General features: G+C 43.3%; 1 protein-coding gene across 5 annotated transcripts in view; it reads left to right on the forward strand.

Moving 5' to 3' along the window:
• ClpX (Caseinolytic protease chaperone subunit) overlaps positions 1 to 24052 on the forward strand; it is a 241868-nt gene that overhangs the window by 39805 nt on the left and 178011 nt on the right. For all 5 annotated transcript variants that reach the window (XM_068374151.1, XM_068374155.1, XM_068374153.1 and 2 more), the window contains exons 3-4: positions 13821 to 14048; positions 18966 to 19108. In XM_068374151.1, coding sequence (XP_068230252.1) covers positions 13821 to 14048; positions 18966 to 19108 — 371 coding nt within the window. The remainder of the gene's footprint in view (positions 1 to 13820; positions 14049 to 18965; positions 19109 to 24052) is intronic.

The following is a 24052-nucleotide window of genomic DNA, read 5'->3' on the forward strand; positions in this document are numbered from 1 at the left end:
ATTTTCTCTCAACAATATTTGTGGATGATCTCTCCATATCATTAGCTGGAGCTAGAATGGCAATGGTTGAGAGAAAACTACAACTCTCAATTGACAAAATTTTCCAGTGGGCCGATATGAATGGATTTAAGTTCTCGACAAGTAGAACTACTATTGTCCATTTGCAAAAAATGGCAACAGCAATGGGATAGCCCAGATGGCAATAAAATGCGAGAGGTAACAAATGACATATCTCCTTGGAGGTATAATATGATGCCCCGAAAATGGGAGACGTCTCTTTGTCGTCTCCGTATTGGTCACACGAGTTTCTGCTGAAGGGCCAACACCAACCGTATTGTGACTTCTGTTTAGTACAGTAGGGTCCCGAATTAAGCGTGTTCGAATTACACGATTCCCCTTTTCCGCGATCGCTATTTTTCAAAAATAAATTTTCTGTATCTGCGAGGCTGTTCAAAGTTCGCGAGTCAAGCACTACAAAATGTATCAAATCTATTGTCTTTTTAAGTATTTGGTAGCCCTAAATACGGGTGATTTATAATAAATGTTACAAAAACAATATCAACATTACATTTCATTAACATAATTTCATAATGAATAGCCTATTTAAGGATAAAAATCCACATCAACAATGAAATCAACTGTTAACTGTGGAGTCCAGGCTGACAAAATGTAAACAGAAATGGGTTACGTTCTCGGCAATCTTTATCTTTCTCCAACCTTACGATAATGGTAATGGTAGTGTTAATGATGGTATATTAAAGCATTTATTTTTGTTTAGTACAGTATATTTAAAAGCCTTATTTTTCCCTCTGGGCGTTCAAGGTTTTTCACGAGTAGACTGGGTTCGTTTATCGGCAGTGGAATAGCCTAAACATTCGGTAACGAGTCGTCAAAATTTTGTCATATTTTAAACAGTATACATTTGATTTGCAAACATTGGTTTTGTAGCGTAGACGGTAAAATAAAATCTAGAGAGAGAGAGAGAGAGAGAATTGCTCTTCTCTCTCTCTCTCTCTCTCTCTGCTCTCTCTCTCTCTCCTCTCCTCCTCTCTCTCTCTCTCTCTCTCTCTCTCTCTCTCTCTCTAGATTTTATTTTACCGTTTACTCTACAAAAAATCAAATGTATACTGTTTAAAATATGACAAAATATTGACGACTCGTTACCGAAGTTTAGGCTATTCACTGCCGATAAACGATAACAAACCCTTTAATGCAAACTAACTGTATCCTTTGATATTCCTCTATATTTATCACGAATTCCTTCTGTACCTCCTCAGACACTCTTATTTCAAATATCTAAATTATTCTTATCATAACTAACACCATCTAGTCATTGTTCATTCCATTATATCTATTATTCCTCTGGATCTTATTCCCTTTCCTTATTCTGTTTATTCGATGGGATTCGTTTTTCCCTTTACCGTCTTTCAGAATCTATGTTTTAGCCACTGGCAACCAAATCCCCCCTTCCCCCGTCTCCTACCGTCTCCCCCTGCGAGGCCACCCAGCCTATCTCATCACTCCCCCCACCTTCATCCTCCCCTGTTCTAGGTTCTGTAACCTTCTGCGTCATAATCTCTCTCTCTCTCTCTCTCTCTCCTCTCTCTCTCTCTCCTCTCTCCTCTGCCCTCTCTCTCTCTCTCTCTCTCTCTCTCTCTCTCTCTCTCCCTCTCTCTCTCTCTCTCTCGTTATACAATACTTACAAATAGATGAAGAAACCAAAATCGGTTTTCTTGAAGTGTCAATTAAATACAAAACGAAAAAAATTATACCGTGTATACATCCATTTCAATCATAGCTTAAAATACGGTAACCGATTTCGTCCGCAAACCACTATTTTTTAGGAAACACCATTCTATTCCAGAAAATTTTTACTCTTTAAATGTCAATTGCGCTATAATAAAACATGTACTTATGTTGTTAAATTTCGGGTGTGGGTTTAAAAATCGAGTATTGCTAACTTATTTTTGTTTTACTTTTGGCTGTGATCACATCAGCTGATGTCTAGCTTCCGCGCGAATACAATAACAAAGAATTGTTTACACCATTTCTTAACTTATTCAAACCATCTATACAGTTAATATTACATAAACACCAATGTGTTATAACCTATCATATTTATTGTTTAGTACTTTAAAACCATCCCCTCTCTCTCTCTCTCTCCTTCTCCTCCTCACTCTCTCCTCTCTCTCTCTTCTCTCTCTCCTCTCCTCTCTCTCTCCTCTCTCTCTCTCTCTCTCGCTCTCCTCATCGAACGTTATAGCGGTAACCTAATTGTTCGGCTGACTTTAAAAATAGGCCTAGTACTTTCTTCTTTTACCTTTTTTGCATATGGATCCATAATTGAGGTGGGTACAAGTTGACTTATAACTGAAGTTAGGAAAAGTATTTTGGATATGGAAAGGACAATTATCTTTCGTAAACAGTTTAGAATTATCGTAAGTTATCACTCTGTCATTAGCGGCAGTTTGCTATTGTGGATTAAACGCATAAGGAAAAAAAAATTTCCAGCTTTGCTACGAATTTAGGAATTTATATGGAAGGTTTCCGTTTCAGGCGACATCATAAAGAAAAACATTTCATAAATGGCATTCATTTCATTTATTTGAAAGTTCTAATAAAAAATAATTAGAACATTGGTAATAACAAATTCAACATATAATCTATACTTGGTAAAATTGCTGTCAAATTCAAAATCACAGATGTATAAATGCGTCTGTTTTCTTCGTTGTGATCAGAGATAAACGTAAACAAAAACATTGGTTGTCGTTTTCTATCTTGCTTTTTAGCGTGTTTAGGAAACGCATGATATAAAATCGCCTTTATTTTGATAATTCTGGATTTTCAATCATACAACAAGCTAGTCTATAGAGTGATGGTTTTGCTATTCACACAGTTGTATTATACAATAGATATGACAAACATTAAAATTTGTCTGTATTTTGGGTTGTGTTATAACGGGAAAATATATGGTGTTTACACCTATCCTGGTTGTAATTTTAACCATTTTTCAAGTTATTAGAACTTTAAAGTATATTAAATGTTTTATTTATTTACAAAAAACAATTTGATATTATAAATAAATACAGTATAGTACAAAGAAAGTATTGGAAATGGGTAGTAAACACATTTGAATAGGCAAATTGCTGGTTGCCAATGGCCACAATGGAATTATTTCTGTTAGGTGTGTGTTTCGAAATTCGCGATTTTCCATTTACACGAGGTCATTAATCGACCAAATCTCGCATAATTCGGGACCCCTACTGTACCTCTAACAGTAAGGCATTTGTGACCGAATGCCCCAATTATAACAACTTAAGGGAATAGATATTTGTTTGAGGCTCGAGGTGAGGGTGGCAGGTTCATCCTTGCCAAGATTCTTGGAAATTATGTGTCCTACCATGCAAGTGGCATTTTAGATTTATTTCAGAAGCAGGTCTTCTGAAAAATATTCAACTTTTATGATTTTAATTGAATACTCTTTTATTTTTATTTTATTTCATTTTTTATTTTTGTATACATAAATTAAATGTTACCCCGGCGTCAATGACCTTAGATGTCAGGATGCCTGAAAACTTTAAATCAATCAATCAATCTGTCATATCCGGGGGTACATCCAGACCCGGATATGTACATCAAAGGTCAACGTATCCCCATATTTTAGTGAAGCTAAATTTTTAGGTTTGATATTTGATTGTAGGTTTACATGGGTGTCTTTAATATGGGTAATTACTTTCGGCGTAGCTGAAATGACGAGCCATTAGAATTTTAACGAGGGTTTACTACCTCCCACCGCTAGTTAGCGGCGGCTAGGGAGGGTAGCTTGCTACCTCCCCCCCTCACACACACTTGTGATTGAGCTCACTTTGCTCTCGGCTCGGGTGGTAGTCGGATGTGTCCGCTCTCACCCTTGCCTTATTGACAGCCATTGCTAATCTTTCTTTTTGCTTTTCCTTTAACAGTGTGTGTGAAGTTGGCCTCTGCGATGCGTAAGTGTCCTGGATTACCTGACCGCCTTGTGGCACGTATATGTCGGCGGTCGAAACGGACCCCCCACACCTTGTGACCTTATTGTAGGGGCCAGGGGTGTGATGAACATAATGTTTGTGGTGAGTGTAGGGAGTGGTCTACCTCCCAGTGGGAGATGGTTACCCCGGCGCCGGAAGAAGTCCAGATGGGATATTTCTCCTTCAAAGGTTTCTTTGAAAAGGGAAAATCCCAAGGACTCTTCTTCCATGGCCCAAACCTCCTCCGAAGCTCCCACTCGATCCGGTTCTCCCGAGAAGCCGTTGAGTGGTAGCGTAGGCCGTAGTTCTGTTGACCGATCTCGAGGTTTGGGAGAGGGAGTTGCCTCCCATACCGAGGCAGCTCCTCCTCCTCCCCCGGGGGAGGATATTAATGTGCCTGTTTCTAATGATGATTTGTTACAGCTTTGGGCTTCTTGGGGCTTCAGGGTTCGCCCTCCAAGGAAGCTTTGTTTGACATGATCAGGTTGGGGGCAGCTGTCAAACAATCGCCGACTTATCCCGTATATCGTCGACGTTGTTGTGGCAGAGGCTTCCGATGAGTTGTTTCAAACCTCTGCTCCTGATGTTGCTGATGTAGCTTAAGGCTTAGTTCCCCCCCTCCGAACATCCTTCGAGGGAGGAACTAAGTCCAACGGTCTCTCCTGCCGGTGATTCTCCTCCTCGGGGGCGTTCACTCACAGAGACTCCTCTGCGGAGGACTGCTGATGGTCAGCCCGATGACCCCACGGCCCCCAGAGGGTGTATAAGGCGTAAAGCTCGCCTTCCTCTTTGCCCCCGAAGACGCCCGGTAGATCCCCGTTGAGGATGGAGGAGGGCCTAGGTTCCTGGTTCCCGAATGACGAGCGGCCACGATCTCCCCCAGCTCTTCTTTCGTCAGTTCCGGATGTGTTTCTATGACCTTCGACCTCCGGAACACAGCAAGTCGCCGAGCGGCCCCCGATCTCCCCCAGCTCTTCTTTTGTCAGTTCGATGTGTTTCTACGACCTTCGACCTCCGGAACACAGCAAGTTGTCAACCCGCCCACTCTCCACGCCCCTGCCCCACGGAAGTGTTACGGGGATTTGTCGGAATCTTCAAGTGGGGGGCTCATCAGTATCGTCTTGAGGAGAAGCGCAGAGGAGACATCGGCGGAAACGGGACAGATCCAGGAGAAGGCGCTCCCATTTGAGGTCGAGGTCCAGGTTGCGGCATGGAAGAAGGCGGTCCAGGTCCCCCGAGGGGGAAATTCAGGAGGAGCAGATCTCCAAGGGAAGAATGGGTCCTCGTCCCCCGCAGTAAGCTCGCGGACTTCACTTCGATCCCGAGCACTGCGGGTTGGCTCCCCAGAGATAAGTCTCCAGGAAGGTCCTCCTCCAGACACATGCTTGACCCTCGGAGGGACGCGTCCCCGAGACCCCCCTTTCGACAGGCGTAAGACCGGGAAAGCGCCGACTCAATCCGCCCAGCGGAGGGAGTCGCCTTTTCGGACGGGCAGCCTCGTCGAGTCATCGAAGGCGGCTCTGACTCTAGACAATCAGGGACGGCTTCCTCCGTCGGGCAAGCCCACGGAAGCCGCACCCTCCATGATGAAGGACGGACGGAGGACGGAAGCGCTCGCCTCCGCGGCAGTGCCCGTCCTACATCCACAACTTTAAGCGGAGGCACCCGTCGAGGCAGTGGCTCAACGCCAGACGGAGGACGCCGACGACGACACGGAGGCCACGCCAGCAGAGGACTCTACCTATAGGAGAGTGTTAGGCCTCATAAGGAAGCATCACTGGATAGAGGAACCTGGTCCCTCTGACAAGGATGCCTGGCGTTCTAGCCTCAATTGGCTAATGGAGGCCGCCATCCAACAAAAACCCTCCTTAGCCCTGCCTGTGGCCAGAGACGTGAGACTTGGTCGTACTCATGTCGACAAGATTGTGGCGGGCAATGTGGAAGCCCCCAAATCGCAGAGTACCTTGAAGTTACTCCAGGGACTGAGGTCCCAAAGTAAATTCTATTTACCAGAAGGACAACGGCCAGGAGCCTGTAAGATGGAGGCCTCCCTTGAAGTTTTGGGCCAGGGAGCCCCGGAGGACAGAGCCTCGTCAGTCCCGATCTGTTTCTCCCAGTCAGAGGCAACGATGATGGAGGAGATGGCCAAGGACCTGGTCAACGTCGCCTCCTGGTTAGACTGGTGGGCCTCGACTTTAGTGGGCGTCCAGGCCTCCTACGACCTATCAGTCCCAGCTAACCAAGCGCTCCTGAAGGAACTGATTACAGTGAGCCCTCGCTACTTCGCGGTTCGACCATCGCGAATTCACCACTTCGCGTTTTTTTTTTCATAACCCATATATACATACATATTGCGGATTTTCCGGAAATTTTGAAAATACCGCGATATCGGAAGACCCCAAATACGATATTTCGTTACCTGTAATTCCATTAATACTGTAATTAGTAATATCTGCTCTAACTGATTGTTCATTGCATTACATATGACATATAATTCAGCACAGGGTACTGTAGTACATGCATTAAGTGTTCTGTACATTAAAGGGTAGGTTGTTAACATTACTACGTACAAGGGAAGGTTTTAAAAGTCTGTATATACATGTTAAATAAATAGGTAAATATGGTGTCACTACTTCGCGGATTTTCACCTATCGCGGTCGGGTCTGGAACCTATCTACCGCGATAAACGAGGGTTTACTGTATTTCGGGAGGTAGGGCGTTAAAATTTTTAATGTTCCAGTCCCTAGCTCAGTCCGCCAACTGGGTACTTAGAAGAAGGGACACGGTATTGAGCAAGTTGTCCAGGCGGATCCCGGACAGGGAGGCGAGGGCTTTGAGGAGCCTGCCCGTGTGGGGTGACTTTTCACTGCTTGCAACACCCTTCCACCAACTCCATATAACCTCATCACATTCCACATTGCTTCCCTATCAACTCTACCATACGCTTTCTCCAGATACATGAACGTAACATACACCTCCTTACCTTTTGCCAAGAAGAGTAGGCAAAGCATCTGGTATGGATGGTGTGAGAGCTGAGATGTTGAAGGAAGGGGGTGTGACTGTACTTTGCAAAGTACTTGATAGGGTGTGTGAGAAAAGTTGAGAGTTAATGTGGGTAAGAGTAAGGTTATGAGATGTACGAGAAGGGAGGGTGGTGCGAAGTTGAATGTCATGTTGAATGGAGAGTTACTTGTGGAGGTGGATCAGTTTAAATACTTGGGGTCTGTTGTTGCAGCAAATGGTGGGGTGGAAGCAGATGTACGTCAGAGAGTGAATGAAGGATGCAAAGTGTTGGGGCCAGTTAAGGGAGTAGTAAAAAATAGAGGGTTGTGTATGAATGTAAAGAGAGTTCTGTATGAGAAAGTGATTGTAGAAAGTGATTGTACCAACTGTGATGTATGGATCGGAGTTGTGAGGAATGAAAGTGACGGAGAGACAGAAATTGAAGGAGGCGGAGGAGATTATGGAGAAGGTGATGAAGAGGAAGGAAGTGAGCGTCCCCAGACCTCAAGCCATGAGGAGGCCCGCTCACCGGAGACCTGCGTCCGATGGCCCCACTACTCCTCGAGCCTCTCCTAGCCAGACAAGGAGAGACGTTCTTTCTACGTCTTGGTCCCAGCCCCCCCCCCCCCCCCCCCCCCCCGTAGAGGAGCACCGTCAGTGCCAGCCACATTTAGAACGTCATACTCAGCCTCCAGGAGAGGGCGTTCAGGTAGATCCTCCAGGAGAAGGTAGGGTGAGAGGCCCCCTACTCCTGCCTAAGCCTCAGACCTTTTTGGCAAGCATGGAAAGGCCACGGAGTGGAACCGTGGACAGTGACAGTGTTGAAGCAGGGGTACAGACTACCGTTCCTGGCAGAACCTCCACCTCTGATTCCGGCCAACCAAGCGGAGTGGTTGGTACCCAAGGATCCTTTGAAGAGAGTAGCCTTACAGGAAGAAGTCTCCACAATGTTAGCGAAAGGAGCAATGGGAACGGTACAGCAACCGGGTCCGGGGTTCTACAGTCGACTCTTTCTGGTGGTGAAAGCGACGGGAGGTTGGAGACCAGTCATAGATCTGTCGGCCCTCAACAAGTTTGTGTGCAAGACCGACTTCAAGATGGACACCCCGAGGTCGGTCCTAGAGTCCTTGAGGGAAGGGGACTTCACGATGTCCTTAGACCTCAAGGACGCTTATTTTCAGATCCCAATCCACCCCTCCAGCAGGAAGTATCTTCGGGTGAGATGGGGTGCCCAGATCTTGCAGTTCAAGACCCTCTGCTTCGGTCTGTCAACAGCTCCTCAGGTCTTCACGAGGGTCTTTGCGACAGTCTCAGTTTGGGCTCACGAATGGGGTATTCACCTGATTCGTTACCTGGACGACTGGTTACTCCTTTCATCCTCAGAGGAAGTTTTGAAGGAATAAGGCGTGGAGCTACTACAGTTCTGCAAAGTTCTGGGCATCACCGTCAACCTGGAGAAGTCTCACCTGTCTCCCTCCACCAGGATGACTTACTTGGGGATGGTTCTGGACTCCCTTCTAGTGAGAGCCTTTCCCTCGAAGGAGAGGTTGAACAACCTGGACCAGGTCCTCCACCCTTTCTTATCAAGGCATCCCAGGAAAGCGAAGGACTGGCAGAGGTTAGTAGGTCACCTAGTATCTTTGGAGAAACTGGTTCCCCAAGGGAGACTCAGACTCAGGAGTATCCAGTGGAACCTGAAGGGACTCTGGAACCAAGTAGACTCCCCCCACAAGGTAGTTCCCGTTCTTCCAGAGACGAGAGAATCCCTGGAGTGGTGACAAGATCGGACGAACACCCTCAAGGGGAGGCCCTTCGCAGACGAACCTCCCGAGATTCTCCTCTTCACAGACGCCTCCAAGGAAGGATGGGGCGCACACCTTCTCGGGAAGTCAGCAAGAGGTGTTTGGACGAAGGAAGAAAAAATTCAACACATCAACATCCTAGAGATGAGAGCTATTCGGAAAGCGTGCCTACAGTTCGTCAGTCTTCTACGGGGAAACACAGTGGCGTTGATGTGCGACAATGCCACAGTAGTAGCATACTTAAAGAAACAGGGAGGAATGAAATCAAAGGAGTTGTGCAATCTCACGTTGGAGATCATGGATTGGGCCGAGTCAGAACAAATCGGGATCACAGCGAGGTTCATTCCAGGAAAAAGAAATGTCCTGGCCGACAGACTCAGCAGGATGGGCCAAGAGGTGGGAACCGAGTGGTCTCTGCACCCAGAAGTAGCCAGGCTCATCATCTAGAAGTGGGGTTCGTTAGTAATGGATTTTTTTGCGACAAGATTGAACGCACAACTCCCCGTATTCTGTTCTCCTGTCCCAGACCCAAAGGCGGCATGGGAGGACGCCTTCCAACACAGGTGGGATAACCTCGACGTATACACTTTTCCTCCCTTCGCGTTGATCAAGCAAGTGCTCAACAGAGTAAGGACAGCTCACAACTTAAGGATGACTTTGGTAGCGGCCTGGTGGCCGGAGAGGGAGTGGTTCGTGGATCTAAAAGAGCTAGCGTGCCTTCCCCGTGGTCGTTGCCGGACAGACCAGACCTTTTCAGTCAGCCCCACTTCCAAAGGTTCCATGACAATCCTCGATCTCTCCGCCTTCACGCGTGGAGGTTATCGAACGTCTCCTAAGTAAGGAGGGGTATTCGGCAGGGACAGCGGAAAGAATGTCGCGTTATCTGAGGCGTTCTTCGGCAGCGGTCTACCAGGCAAAATGGACCACATTTACGAAATGGTGTTCCTCCAGAAACATCAAGCCACTAAGGGTTTCTATCCCGGACATTGCAGACTTCCTCGTACACCTCAGAGACGTGGTCGGCATGTCAATACCGGCCATCAAGGGAGTCCGTGCAGCCTTAGGCCAGGTTTCCTCCTGAAGGGCATTGATCTGGGTTCCTCAAGACATATCTCTATGCTAATCAGAAGTTTCAAACAAGCATGTCCCCCTCAAGCCTCCAGGGTACCGCAGTGGGACGTGGCAAGAGTTCTGAAGAGGTTAAGTGAACCCCCGTTCGAACCCTTGAAGGACATAGTGGACAGGGATCTCACCCTCAAGACTGTCTTTTTGTTAGCTTTGGCGTCAGCAAAGAGGGTGGGGGAAATCCATGGTTTGTCTTACGAAGTCTCACACTCGAAGGGTTGGCGTGAGGTCTCCTTCAAGTTCGCCCCATCGTTTGTGGCTAAGACCCAGAATCCAGCTGTCTGGGATCCCAAGTTCGAGGGCTTCACAATTTCAGCAATTCCTCGGTCAGGTAATCCAGAAGATTTGAAGTTGTGTCCCATCAGAGCCGTATGGAAATACCTGGAAAGGACGGCTAGACTCCGCCCTGGTATCAAGAACCTCTTCGTCTCCACGGGCACAGTGAAGAAGCAGGTTTCAAAGAATACCATCTCCTTTTGGCTAAGGCAGGTGATTATCAGGGTCTATAGCAGTGCGGGTCTTCCCCTGCCAGGTACCCCCAGGCCCCATGACATTGGGGGTCTTAAGTACCTCCCTAGCCTTCGAGAAAAACATGGCAGTGGCTCAGATCCTTAGAGCAGGCACCTGGTCGAACCAGTCGACCTTCACAACTCACTACCTCAAGGAATGTTCGAGGAAGTCTTTAGACGGGTTCTCGATAGGAACAGTCATCTCCGCGCTCCAGGCGATTTAACGGTGTAGCCTCAGGTACAATCGTGGGTAGCAAGACTTAAGAGACACAGGTTCGTTTACCTATCCCCCTTGTCCTTCCTTTCCCTTTTTCCTTCCCCCCGGAGATAACTCAGGTAGAGCCTGCACAAGACATCAGTTCACAACATCGTCATAGGACACCACATCGAGGAATGTTTTAAGGGTGAGTAACTTAGACACTAACATGAGCTCTTTGTGTAGTTTTCCCTACAGTTTCGTTTTCTGACCAACTTTGAACCTAGTCTCCTATCTAGGTTCCCTGCTGTCCTGCTTAGTTGGGTCTAGAGGTCAGGAAGACACTCCCACCTCCTTAAGTGTAAGTCTCCTAAGGAAGTAGTTCGAGGTAAGTCTCCGTGTTGGAACAAATCACAAATTCTAAGTAATTTGTATTTTTCCTAACATACTTACCGAGAAATACTTTCGTCTAATGGCCCTCCCTTCCTTCCCCGAGTGCCTTACTGACCCTTCAGTAATTAAGCATCCAAGAACTTACTGAGGGTCAAGACCCAAGCTAGCACGCGGCCTGACCCGGGATTGGCCTCAGGGCATGTATCCCTCCGCCTGGGGTAGTCCTCACAGAAAACGGAAGTAGGGTAAACTACACAAAACTTTGGTCGGATGAGAGGAGATTCCAGGTAACTCCTAAGAAAGTAGTTCTCGGAAAGTATGTTAGGAAAAATACAAATTACTTAGAATTTGTGATATTATAAAAATAAAAAGAAAAAATAAGCTAAATTAGGTTAAAGTCCACGTAGTGTAAATTACGGTATGTTATCGCAGTCACCATCTCTACCTCCTTGTCGACCCTCCGTCTCCTCCTGCGCAGCAATTACTGCACATGCGTTGGCCTATCTCTAAGGTAAAGTGACAATAAAAACCCCTTTATTTATTTCTTTATAATTATTCTTTTTTTACATCAATCTTTCATAATGCAATTGTATTATTGTTATTTGTAATTATGTGTAGTAATTTATTAAGGAGTTATCATAGGTTTTTGGGCTGTAGAACGAATTATACAAATTACAGTGTATTCTTATGGGAATATTTGCTCCAACATACGATTGTTTTAACATACGAAGCAGGTTCCGGAACGAATAAAGATCGTATGTAGAGGTTCCACTGTATATATATATGTATATATATATATATATATATATATATATATATATATATATATATATATATATATATTTATTTATTTCTCGCATATCTGCCCAACTGTAAAAATCTGATTCATACAACCCCTACCTCTTCTAAAACCACCCTGTACTTCTAAGATTGCATTCTCTGTTTTATTAATCAGTACTCTACCATACACTTTTCCCACCACACTCGGCAAACTAAATACCCCTTGAATTACAATACTCATGCACATCTCCCTTACCCTTATATAGTGGTACAATACACGCACAAACCCAATCTACTGGTACCATTGACAACACAAAACATATTAAACAATCTCACTAACCATTCAAGTACAGTCACACCCCCTTCCTTCAACATCTCAGCTCTCACACCATCCATACCAGATGCTTTGCCTACTCTTCTTGGCAAAAGGTAAGGAGGTGTATGTTGCGTTCATGTATCTGGAGAAAGCGTATGGTAGAGTTGATAGGGAAGCAATGTGGAATGTGATGAGGTTATATGAAGTTGGTGGAAGATTGTTGCAAGCAGTGAAAAGTTTCTACAAAGGTAGTAGAGTGTGTGTTAGGATAGGAAATGAAGTGAGCAATTGGTTTCCGGTGATAGTGGGGCTGAGACAGGGATGTGTGATGTCGCCATGGTTGTTTAACTTGTGTGTTGATGGAGTGGTGAGAGAGGTGAATGCTTGAGTGCTTGGATGAGGATTGAAACTGGTAGACGAGAATGTCCATGAATGGGAGGTAAATCGGTTGTTGTTTGCGGATGATACTGTACTGGTTGCAGACATGGAAGAGAAGCTTGGCCAATTAGTGACAGAATTTGATAGGGTGTGTGAGAAAAGGAAGTTGAGAGTTAATGTGGGTAAGAGTAAGGTTATGAGATGTACGAGAAGGGAGGGTGGTGCGAAGTTGAATGTCATGTTGAATGGAGAGTTACTTGTGGAGGTGGATCAGTTTAAATACTTGGGGTCTGTTGTTGCAGCAAATGGTGGGGTGGAAGCAGATGTACGTCAGAGAGTGAATGAAGGATGCAAAGTGTTTGGGGCCAGTTAAGGGAGTAGTAAAAAATAGAGGGTTGGGTATGAATGTAAAGAGAGTTCTGTATGAGAAAGTGATTGTACCAACTGTGATGTATGGATCGGAGTTGTGGGGAATGAAAGTGACGGAGAGATAGAAATTTAATGTATTTGAGATGAAATGTCTAAGGAGTATGGCTGGTGTATCTTGAGTAGATAGGGTTAGGAACGAAGTAGTGAGGGTGAGAACGAGTGTAAGAAATGAGTTAGCAGCTAGAGTGGATATGAATGTGTTGAGGTGGTTGGGCCATGTTGAGAGAAGGGAAAATGGCTGTCTGCTAAAGAAGGTGATGAATGCAAGAGTTAATGGGAGAAGTACAAGAGGATGGCCAAGGTTTGGGTGGATGGATGGAATGAACGAAGCTCTGGGTGATAGGAGGATAGATGTGAGAGAGGCAGAAGAGCGTGCTAGAAATAGGAATGAATGGCGAGCGACTGTAACGCAGTTCCGGTAGGCCCTGCTGCTTTCTCCGGTGCCTTGGATGACTGCGGAGGTAGCAGCAGTAGGGGATTCAGTGTAATGAAGCTTCATCTGTGGTGGATAACGGGGAGGGTGGGCTTTGGCACCCCTAGCAGTACCGGCAGAACTCGGTTGAGTCCCTTGTCAGGCTGGGATGAACGTAGAGAGGAGAGGTCCCCTTTTTTGTTTCATTTGCTTGATGTCGGCTACCCCCAAAAATTGGGAGAAGTGCCTTGGTATATATATATATATATATATATATATATATATATATATATATATATATATATATATATATATATATATATATATATATATATAATATATATATATATATATATATATATATATATATACATGCATAGATATACATACATACATACATACATACCTACACGCATATATTGTTGGTATTATACTTGATTGGATTTACTAGCAAACTTTTGCTTTATCAGGTGTAGTCTGCTTGCGGTTGGAAAATAAATCCCGAAACTTCTTGACACATCTTCAGCCTATATGCACATCAGCACACAGGTGCCAGTCATCATCAGCAGGAGGACCTCCAACGGATGGAAGTGGTAGCGGTGGTGATGATGGCAATGACAAAGATGCTCCGAAGAAGAAAGATCAAATGTTGTGCCCTAAGTGTGGTGATCCCTGTACACATGTGGAAACCTTTGTTTGTGAGTAATTGTTCTGTTCAATTTTTTCCAGCTGATATTTCACTAGAAAACAAAGAAGATTACTTTTAATATAGTAATTTGAGCAAGATTTTTTTTATGCAGACAATTTGTCAGATAGTATCATGGATTTCTTTTAATTTTCTTTAGTAATTTTAGGTTGCAGTAGAGAACAGTAAAATAATGCTACCTATGCAACCTATGCAGTATAGCAATGAACCTATATTAGGCAGCGAGTTTCTTTGAATTCATTTAACTCTATATTAGATAGTTTATGAAGATTGTGCATTCTCTTCATATTTAAATGTTTTGTTACTACACAAGTAATGTATAGCTAAATCTTATTAAAGTATCAAATCCCCTGCATATACAGGTTCTGTTTCACCCTTAATGATACCCATGTCAGTTGAAATATCAGCATTATGTATGATTTACCTTAGGGTGGTATAAGAAAGTCAATTTGTTCTTACGCAAATACAAACCCTCATCCTTTAGTAAGGGTAGATTCTAGCGACAGCTAGTACTGGCCAATGAAGAATTATCAAGGTTCTGATAACCGTCACTCAGTATCACTGGTGAAAGGGGTCTGCCAGCGCGCTGAGCTTCCATTGAGATTCTGGCCACTGTGTTAAACAGACGTGTTCCATATGCTCTCTGGATGGCCTAAAGTTTTGTGCAGTGTTTTTCTCATATAGTTTTTTAATTACAGTATGAGTGTGAGCATACTTGTTAAAATGGAGACATATCCAAGACTGCAGGATCGTCAGTGTGGAACCTTTCTGAGTAAGTTTGAGGTTGATCTACACTCTCTTTGTTCAATGTGGAGAGGACACCACTGCAGTTCAGATTCCTCGTGTGATGTGTTCAGGGATTGGTCGTCCTCTTTGTTGGCAAGATTTCAGCATAGGAAGAAATAAGTTAAGTTTGATCGTTCTCTTTCAGCTTCGTCAGCGAGATCCAGTCTCCCGACTAAAACTCACTGCTTTGGATCTTCTTCTGCTAACTCTTTAGAGTGCAAACTGAATAAGATCGGTGACCTTTGTTCTCCAAGGTGATTGACCCTTGCTTCCCCTAGATAGCAGGGAGACCTACCCTTCAAGATGATCTTCGATTGTCAGTCTTTGATATCCAGGCCACTGAGCTTGCTCTGGCTGAAGCGCTCTATAAATCGGATGAGAAGTACACTTTTGAAGCACCCTGTTACACCATTCCCCTCTTTGCTGCCCATGACCATCGATTCCCACAAGAACTTTGTGTCCAGGGGGCTCTGCATACTGCTCTGGGAGTGAGGAAATCAATTTTTCAGGATATAGCCCTGTCGATCATCTTGGTTCTCCAAAAACAATGAAAAGCACTCCTGTGTCTCTCCAGGCTACGGTTCTGAGAGATCTTCACCTCTCCCAAAATTCTGTAAGGACAAAGAATAACATTAATAGAGGAAACAGGAACGTCTGTGAAGCGAGGTTTTGCTTGAGATTGTTAGTATTATGGGCTTGCGATATCAACCAGAGCACAACTGTGCTCGCAACCCTCAATCACTGGAGTGACCCTCAACCTCAGGTGCAATCCTCAAACCCAGACAATGAGAAGAACGACATCCTCAAGAGCTTTTGCTGTTTGAATATGCCAGACTTCCACCATAGGAGCTGACGTCGCCTCAAAGAATAGTCCGTGCTAAGAAAGTGAGGCATTTAAGAAATATGCCTCCTGAAATGTTCTTTGAGAGGAAGACAAAGAAACAAGTGGGTCCTTCTGATAAACGACTAGTCCCTTTTCCTCCTTTTCCAAGTGCTGTGATTAACAGCAAAGAGGTACAGCATCTCAAGAAACACCCAGGGTTGCAGGTCTTTTCCAACTAAGTTTATAAGGAAATGGCATGACATAAAGTGGAAAAACACCCTTCGGAGTTACGTATTGCTCCTTGCAGATCTAGAAAGGCTAGCCGAAACCTGAGGATCCTCGACTGAAGTTCCTAAGGTATACAGGTAAAATAAAGGCTGTCTCTAACAGAATTTATCTATCAGAAAGGTCAAGTTCGATTCACGCGCATAAATCGCCTAAAGAACCATCACCACTCTCTTATCGGACCCTGGGTCTCCACATGAGAGGGACCTTCACCCTGTTAAACATACTGTAATGCCTTATCTCACTCTCTTTTTCAGTGGAGAAAGAGCTAGGGAAAAGAAACAAGTCAGAATAAATGGCCATATTCCACAATAGGCTCTGTAGGTTCCCATGATAATGCATCACAACCCCTGACCCTGCCGAGTCTTCCCATGTCACTGATTCTCGGAGTCCTGCTGACGGGAGTCTTCTTTCCTAAGGGTTTTGGGACTTGTCAGGAAAATCAACAACCTGGGTGACGTACCGAAAGCTCCCTTCTCAGGAGTGCAGTCTTCAATCGACTTTGTTTTAGGAAGACTCACACCTCAAAATACCACCTCGAGTTGCCAGGGTCATGCCAGACCCTTAAGGTTATCCAAAAACTGGAGGCACAGGTTTCTGCAACAAAAGACTTGCTGTAAGTGGCTCGTTCCTCAAAGCTAATCCCTCCAGTCTTGTTCAAGCAGAGGAGGTATTATGTGACAGGGAGCTCATCTTTCTCTGCTTCCTTGCAGATCTAGAAAGGCTAGCCGAAATCTGAGGATCCTCGACTGAAGTTCCCAAGGTATACAGGTAAAATAAAGGCTGTCTCTTAACAGAAGTTATCTATCAGAAAGGTCAAATTCAATTCACGAGGCTAATCCCTCCAGTCTTGTTTAAGCAGAGGAGGTATTATGTGACACGGAACTCATCTTTCTCTGCTTCCAAAAACTGGTGGCACAGGTTTCTGCAACAAAAGACTCGCTGCAAGTGGCTCGTTCCTCAAAGCTAATCCAGTCTTGATTAAGCAGAGGAGGTATTATGTGACAGGGAGCTCATCTTTCTCTGCTTCCCTTAGACCCTGAAGTAGCGACACTGAGCCCAGGGATATCAGTGGAAAGGCTTGTGCAACAACCATTGATTGTCTTGGCCTCAGAGGCTATGAATATGGAGGCAGCAGGATTATTAGTCCTACAGGCCTCATCTTGGTTGGATCACTGGTCTGTTACACCTGCAGGAAATTCTGGTCCGCCTGAACTGACTTGTCGACTATGACCTCTATGGTATGAGGAATTAGTGATGCATTTCCTTATTTTGATATTACAAGGCCTCTTATGACTATCCTGACAAAAGTTTCACATCAGCATTCATACTGCAAAAGAATAACACAAATGTACAAGTAACTTATTTTCAAGAAAGTGACTTACACAAACTTGATAATGTGTTAGCCTTCAGGTTGGCAAGATGTGCAAAAAATATCAAAACAAAAGTATAATGCAAAAATAGTACGTACTCAATTTTCACTATGGTACCATACATAACAATACATTTTTTAACCCCTTCGCTATGGTGATGTCATTGTATGTCAAAATCAGGCCTGGTGATTCAGACGGTGACTTCCAGATATGTCGTCATCATTATCTGCGTCTTCATTATTATTACAAGCTAAGCTACAAATATAAACCATACGGAGGTTAAAAATTAATCTTATAACACGTATATGCTACAAAGTTCACATTCGGAAATATTCACTAGAAAATCTTCTCCTCTCCCTAATGTTAGCATCACATCATTTCTTCAGTCAACCAACAAAGTCTTTTGGATTCTAGCCTTTATTTCAGATTGTGTAAGAGCTATTTTAGTCTGTTTTTATGTTACCATAGTAGAATCACATCACTTTCTAGCTAATGGTGACATTTCTTACCCGAGGCATTACTCAAAACCCCGACACCCCCAGCCTAGAGACGTAGGGATCCTCACATCTCTCCCCACTAATAACTGAAATACTTGCAATTCTCGTTGTTATTCACGTTTATGTAAGGTCTATTTTAGTGTATTTCTATGGTGGCATCACAGACTGCATTCAAAATTCTTAAAGGAATAACAAATGTAAATTACAACAATCTATTCATGCTTAGCACAAATCAGTCCAGAGAAGATAGATACAAACTGGAATTGAAAAGATACAACACCACTCGATGTGGCAATTTCTTTACGTACAAAATAGCAAATACTTGGAATAGACTTCCAGCGGATGTAGTAAACAGTAACATGGTAAACAAGTTCAAGAATAAGTTAGACAGGATCATAAGAACTCTAAATGCTTAAACTAAATTGTTGTACCAAAAAGCAAATGGAATCTCTGCAGATGGACTAAAATCTTTGAGACATCCAAAATCCTTGTAAAACAAACAAACACACACACACACACACACACACACACACTCTCTCTCTCTCTCTCTCTCTCTCTCTCTCTCTCTCTCTCTCTCTCTCTCTCTCTCTCTCTCTCTCTCTCTCTCTCTCTCTCTCAGTAATGTTGGAGTACCAATAAGTAACTTTCATGTGTGGAGAAGTTGATTTGCTTGCAGTGACGAGAGAGGAGTTGCTGTTGGGATACAAACATTGGAGATTTAAGATTTCAGTCGGAGTGTGTTTGCAGGTGGAGCTGATTTATTATCATTTACATATGTGTTGAAAACCTCAGACACTTAATTTCAAGTATGCTTTGTTTACTGTCCTCTTATACAACAATTACTATTCATAAGCATTGTGACGTATTCAAATTTACTATAATGCATTGTCAAAAAATTCAAAGTCAATGGTTGTAGGCAGATTATTTCCTTCAAAGTTCCGGTAATTAGTAATTCTTGAGACTGCAGTGTTTAGAAATTGATTATCTTTTACTTATCAGGATCTCCCCTCTTTAGGGAAGGTCTACATTTTCTTGTAAGGAATATTGTTAGGTTGCACTTCTTTGCTACCCACAAACTATATTTGATGTCATTTTATCTATCAAGATAAATAAAAAAGTTGATATATACTGTACTTGTCTTTCAGCGTCAACACGTTTTGTGAAATGTGAGAAATGCCACCACTTTTTTGTTGTTTTGTCTGAAGCAGATTCAAAACGTAAACAAAAAGAAAAGAGAGAAGACCCTAAAACTGCTTTTAGTCGTAAACCACCACCACCTCCCAAAAAGGTAAGAATTATTTATTAATGATTACTGTTGAAGTATTTGTTCTTGTAAATTTCAGTAAAATTTATTAGAAAGTTTTAGTATATAATTAGAGTTTTTGGGCTCAAAGCCATGTCATCCTGATGGAAGTTCCTAAGTAGCTTCCTAAAGGATATATGTACTACAGTGATATTCCCAGAGTTTTACCTTTAGGTCTCCAGAATTCTAACTCCTGGCACGAATATCCTTAAATTTTCTCTCAAGGATATCTCATAATATCAGAGGACGTATTCTTGACACGCCACATAGCAATCTGCACCCCTAATAGCGTTTACGCTTCGAGGGGGAAAGTGGCAGAATTAGAAGGGGAGCTGTATCAAGGTTACCCTAGTTCTCATACTACTATTCAGTATCACAACAGTGCCATATCCAAGATGGCGGACATTCCTAATTCTGTAGCGATTTCGCATGGTGGTGTTCCCTGTTGATCTGACAATTTTGATCGATTTTCAAGGATTATTATGCAATCTCCAGCTTCTTTTGCCTCTGGAAAGTTGAGTATTGAATCTTTACAATGTGTGTAATTTAGCTCCAGTCTCACTGTGAAATTAGAGTAATTTATTGTGTTTAGGAGCTAGGCCTGTTACTGGAGGAGCCATGGGTGCTGTTATTCGTTAGGCATGTGTTATTTAGTTAGTAGAATGACATTCCCGGTTTAAATAGCATTAATAGTTTAATTATGGAAGCTATTTAGGCAATTTATACTTGTAAAGATATTATATCATTAATTTTCCTTTTTTTCTATGTCGATCGTATATGTCAGAATTTCGGTGATTTAGGTAACCGAGATCTCGTCTTGCCTAGGTAACCTAACCTAGGCAACATAGTATACTTTCGACATTTCCCCGGTTACCCTCGTGCATTGGTTATCAATTCATCGGAGATAGATATCTCCTAGAATTATTATATAACCGATGCTCATCTCTAGTAGAGATTTAAGGGTAATTTCTCTTCCCTCGTGAGTGTAGCCTTAGGCTACAACTCTATTGGGTCGTGCCTCGAGTTTTCATTTAAGCATGACTAGCCTAGGGTTTTCTGTCTCTTCCCTTAACCGCAGATGGCAGGTTTTGGGATTCGGTCAGAACCTCAGTATTTAGTCTTGTGCTGACAGTTGGCCGGCAGGGTGAATAGTCATTCCCCTGCCGGCTAGGCTGCCGACATAGGAGGCTAGCCCTCCCTAGGCCACACCTGAAGTGGTTATATGATGCCGCCACCTTCTTCCTGTGGCCTAGTAGACTAGTCCTGTGCTCGCAGACCCTAGGCTGAGGGGTAGTTACACTCTTGAGGCCTAGGATGACGCCAGCACTGGAACTCTGTTTCTCCTCTGTTGAGAGGAGGCGCATTGCTGCCGTCCCTTAACTGTATTGGCAGACCCTAGGCTGGAGAGTAGAGTATTCTCCTGCCTCCTAGGATGGCGCCGATACTGAAACAGAGTTTCTTAAGGGTGTGCCGGCTCCTTCCACACCTCATTCCGAACCCTTTTCCCTCCCCCTCTGTTCTTTTATGATGGCAGAGCCATTGCCTTTCTTTGAGCCTGCATCCTGCAACCTCACCATTGCCGGTGGGTTGTGGGGGTTGGCTAGACTCCCTCTCTGCAGCTGTTGTCCGGCTGTCTGCGGCTATGCCAGCTGCAGGCAGCCATGACAACTGCCGGTGGCCATGTGGGCTGCCGGCAACCATGTGTTTTATATACTGTCGGCGGTTATGACGGCTGCCGGCGGCTATGCAACCTGCTAGTAGTCATGCCATCTGTCGGAAGCCATGACGGCTGCCTGAGGCTGGCAGCTGCCGGCAGCCATGATGGTTGTGGGTGGGAAGTCCCTACTGTCACTAGGTTCTTCAGTTCTCCCTTGGACTGCTGGCCACAAATTCTCTTGTCGGGGTATTACTCTGGGCTGACACAGATAGGTGCTGACTCAGTCGGCAGCACGCTGACTGTACTAGCGCTGCCCGAGGGCTAGCCTGCTGGCTAGGTGCCGGCTGGATTCTGCCGGCGATAGTACTGTGGCTGGATGGAAGCCTGAATGTTACATTCTCCCCTTCCATTTGAACCTTCTTTCCGGAGAAAGGTAGTAAATTATACTTTTACATCTTTAATTACTGTATACATATACAGTAATAAAGCAGCCTTCACTCCATGCTGTCTCTCTCTCTTTAGCTAGAATGCTGGCTGTGCTGGCAGAGACTAGCTATGCCGGCTGTATGCCGGCTGAATTACAGTACCTGTATATGTTTTTGCAGATAGTCAGTATATTTGCATCATAGGATACACTGCGGATAGAAAACTATTGTATATATTATACTAGTAGTTATTTTCCAATATATTTTGGGTATCCTTGCTCGGGTGTTTGCTGAGACCATTCCTATATTGAAAGAATAGAATTTTTTCAATATTCTGATTAGAAATCAGTTTTCTCTTACCCTATAATATTAAATATTTTAAAGGGCTGGTGGTATTACACTTCTAACCCTAAAAGGGTAGAACCCTTATCCTTGAGTTTCCCTGATCAGGAAAATCTATGATTTAATAGTGTAAGGGAGGTCACAGCAAACGGGCTGGGTGGGATACACAAATATATGTCTTTTATTCTTCCTAAGTCCAGTCGGTGTCATACCAGCTGGACCCTACCGTCAGATGCTTGCCATAATGGCAGCACACTGGCTGAACTACATTACGTATATATAATTATACAGTAGCCGGTAATTTGCAATATAATATATACTGCAAACAGAAAACTATAGTATGATTATACAGTAGTTAGTTCCTAGCACCTACCTGCCGGCAGCCGGCAAGCTGCCGGCCACCATCACAGCCGACAATATGTTGACTGAACTGTCCCTGGTGCTAACGTTGCCGGCAATATGCCGGCTAGAGCTACATTATATGACTATACAGTAGCCAGTATGTTTGCAATATAGATCATACTGCAAACAGAAAACTACAGTATTTATTATACAGTAGCCTGTATTTTTCCAACACTATCTTGGGTATCCTTGTGCGGTCTTCTGCTGGTACCGTTCCTATATTGAAAGCATAGAATTCCTTCAATACTCTGATTAGAAATCAGTCATCCTTACCCCACAGTGTTAAGAATTTAAAGGGGCAGTAATTTGTTCACTTCTCTACCCCTAGGGGTTAGAACCCTTTCGTTGGAGTCCCCTTGATAAAGGAATCTCCTTACAGTGAGCCCTCGCTACTTCGCGGTTCGACCATCGCGGATTCACGACTTCACGGACTTTTTTCATTAAATACGGCATCCGATTTCATCAGCAAACCACTATTTTTGGGGGAAACATCATTTTATTCTAGAAAATTGCTACTCCTTAAATAGTTAATTGCACATTAAGAAAGTGTGTACTTTTGTTTTTGAATTTCAGGAGGTACAGGAAACAAAAACACGACATTCGATTACAACAGCTGATTTTCTCTCTCTCTCTCTCTCTCTCTCTCTCTCTCTCTCTCTCTCTCTCTCTCTCTCTCTCTCTCTCTCTCTCTCTCTCTCTCTCTCTCTCGTGTTATACAATAATTACAAATAGATGGGGTTAAGTGTCAATTAAATACAAAACTAAAAAATTATACCGTGTATACATCCATTTCAATCATAGCTTAAAATACGGTATCCGATTTTGTCAGCAAACTACTATTTTTTAGGAAACACCATACTATTCCAGAAAACTTTTACTCTTTAAATAGTCAATTGCGCTATAATAAAACATGTACTTATGTTTTTAAATTTCGGGTGTGTTTTAAAAATCGAGTATTTTTTACTTCTTTTTGTTTTACTTTTGGCTGTGATCAGATCAGGTGATGTCTAGCTTCCGCTCTCAAGAATATGCGCGATAGGAATACATTAACAAAGAATTGCTTACTGTACACTATTTCTTAACTTATTCAAACCATCTATACAGTTAATATTACATAAGCACTAATGTGTTATAACCTATCATATTTATTATTTAGTACATTTAAAACCATTCTCTCTCTCTCTCTCTCTCTCTCTCTCTCTCTCTCTCTCTCTCTCTCTCTCTCCCTCCCTCCCTCCCTCCCTCCCTCCCTCCCTCCCTCCCCCCCCCCCCCCGAACGTAATAGTGGTAACTTGATTTTCCGATGACTTTAAAAATGGCCTAGTACTTTCTTCTTTTACCTTTTTTGCATATGGTGAGGTGGGTACAAGTTGACTTATAACTGAAGTTAGGAAAAGTATTTTGGATATGGAAAGAACAATTATCTTTCGTAACAGTTTAAAAATTATCGTAAATTATCATTCTGTCATTAGCGGCAGTTTGCTATTGTGGATTAAACGCATAAGGGAAAAAAAGGTTTCCAGCTTTGCTATGAATTTAGGAATTTATATGGATACGATAAGTAAAATATTTGTAATAACATAATGTTTACTAAATGTTTGTTATATCATTAGTTATCACTTTGAGCATGTGTGTTTAATGCGTTCGTTTGTTTATTATGATCGAAGATGGAGCGTAAACAAATGGAAGGTTTCCGTTTCAGGCGGCGTCATAAAGAAAAACATTATATAAATGGCATTCATTTCATTTATTTGGAAGGTCTAAGAAAAATTAAATAGAACATTGGTAATAACAAAGTCAACATATAATCAATACTTGGTAAGATTGCTGTCGATGCAAAAACTATCCTATACACAGATGTGTAAATGCGTCTGTTTCTTCGTTATGATCAGAGATAAACGTAAACAAAATATTGGTTGTCATTTTTTATCGTGCTTTTTGGCGTGTTTAGGAAACCCATGATATAAAATCGCCTTTAATATTTGTGCCTGTTTTAGTTTAGGGTACTGTAGTACATGCATTAAGTGTTCTGTACATTAAAGGGTAGTTTGTTAACAGTACTACGTAAAGGGAAGGTTTTAAAAGTCTTAATATACATGTTGA

Source organism: Palaemon carinicauda, chromosome 5 (assembly GCF_036898095.1).
Source record: "Palaemon carinicauda isolate YSFRI2023 chromosome 5, ASM3689809v2, whole genome shotgun sequence".
Classification (NCBI taxonomy): domain Eukaryota; kingdom Metazoa; phylum Arthropoda; class Malacostraca; order Decapoda; family Palaemonidae; genus Palaemon; species Palaemon carinicauda.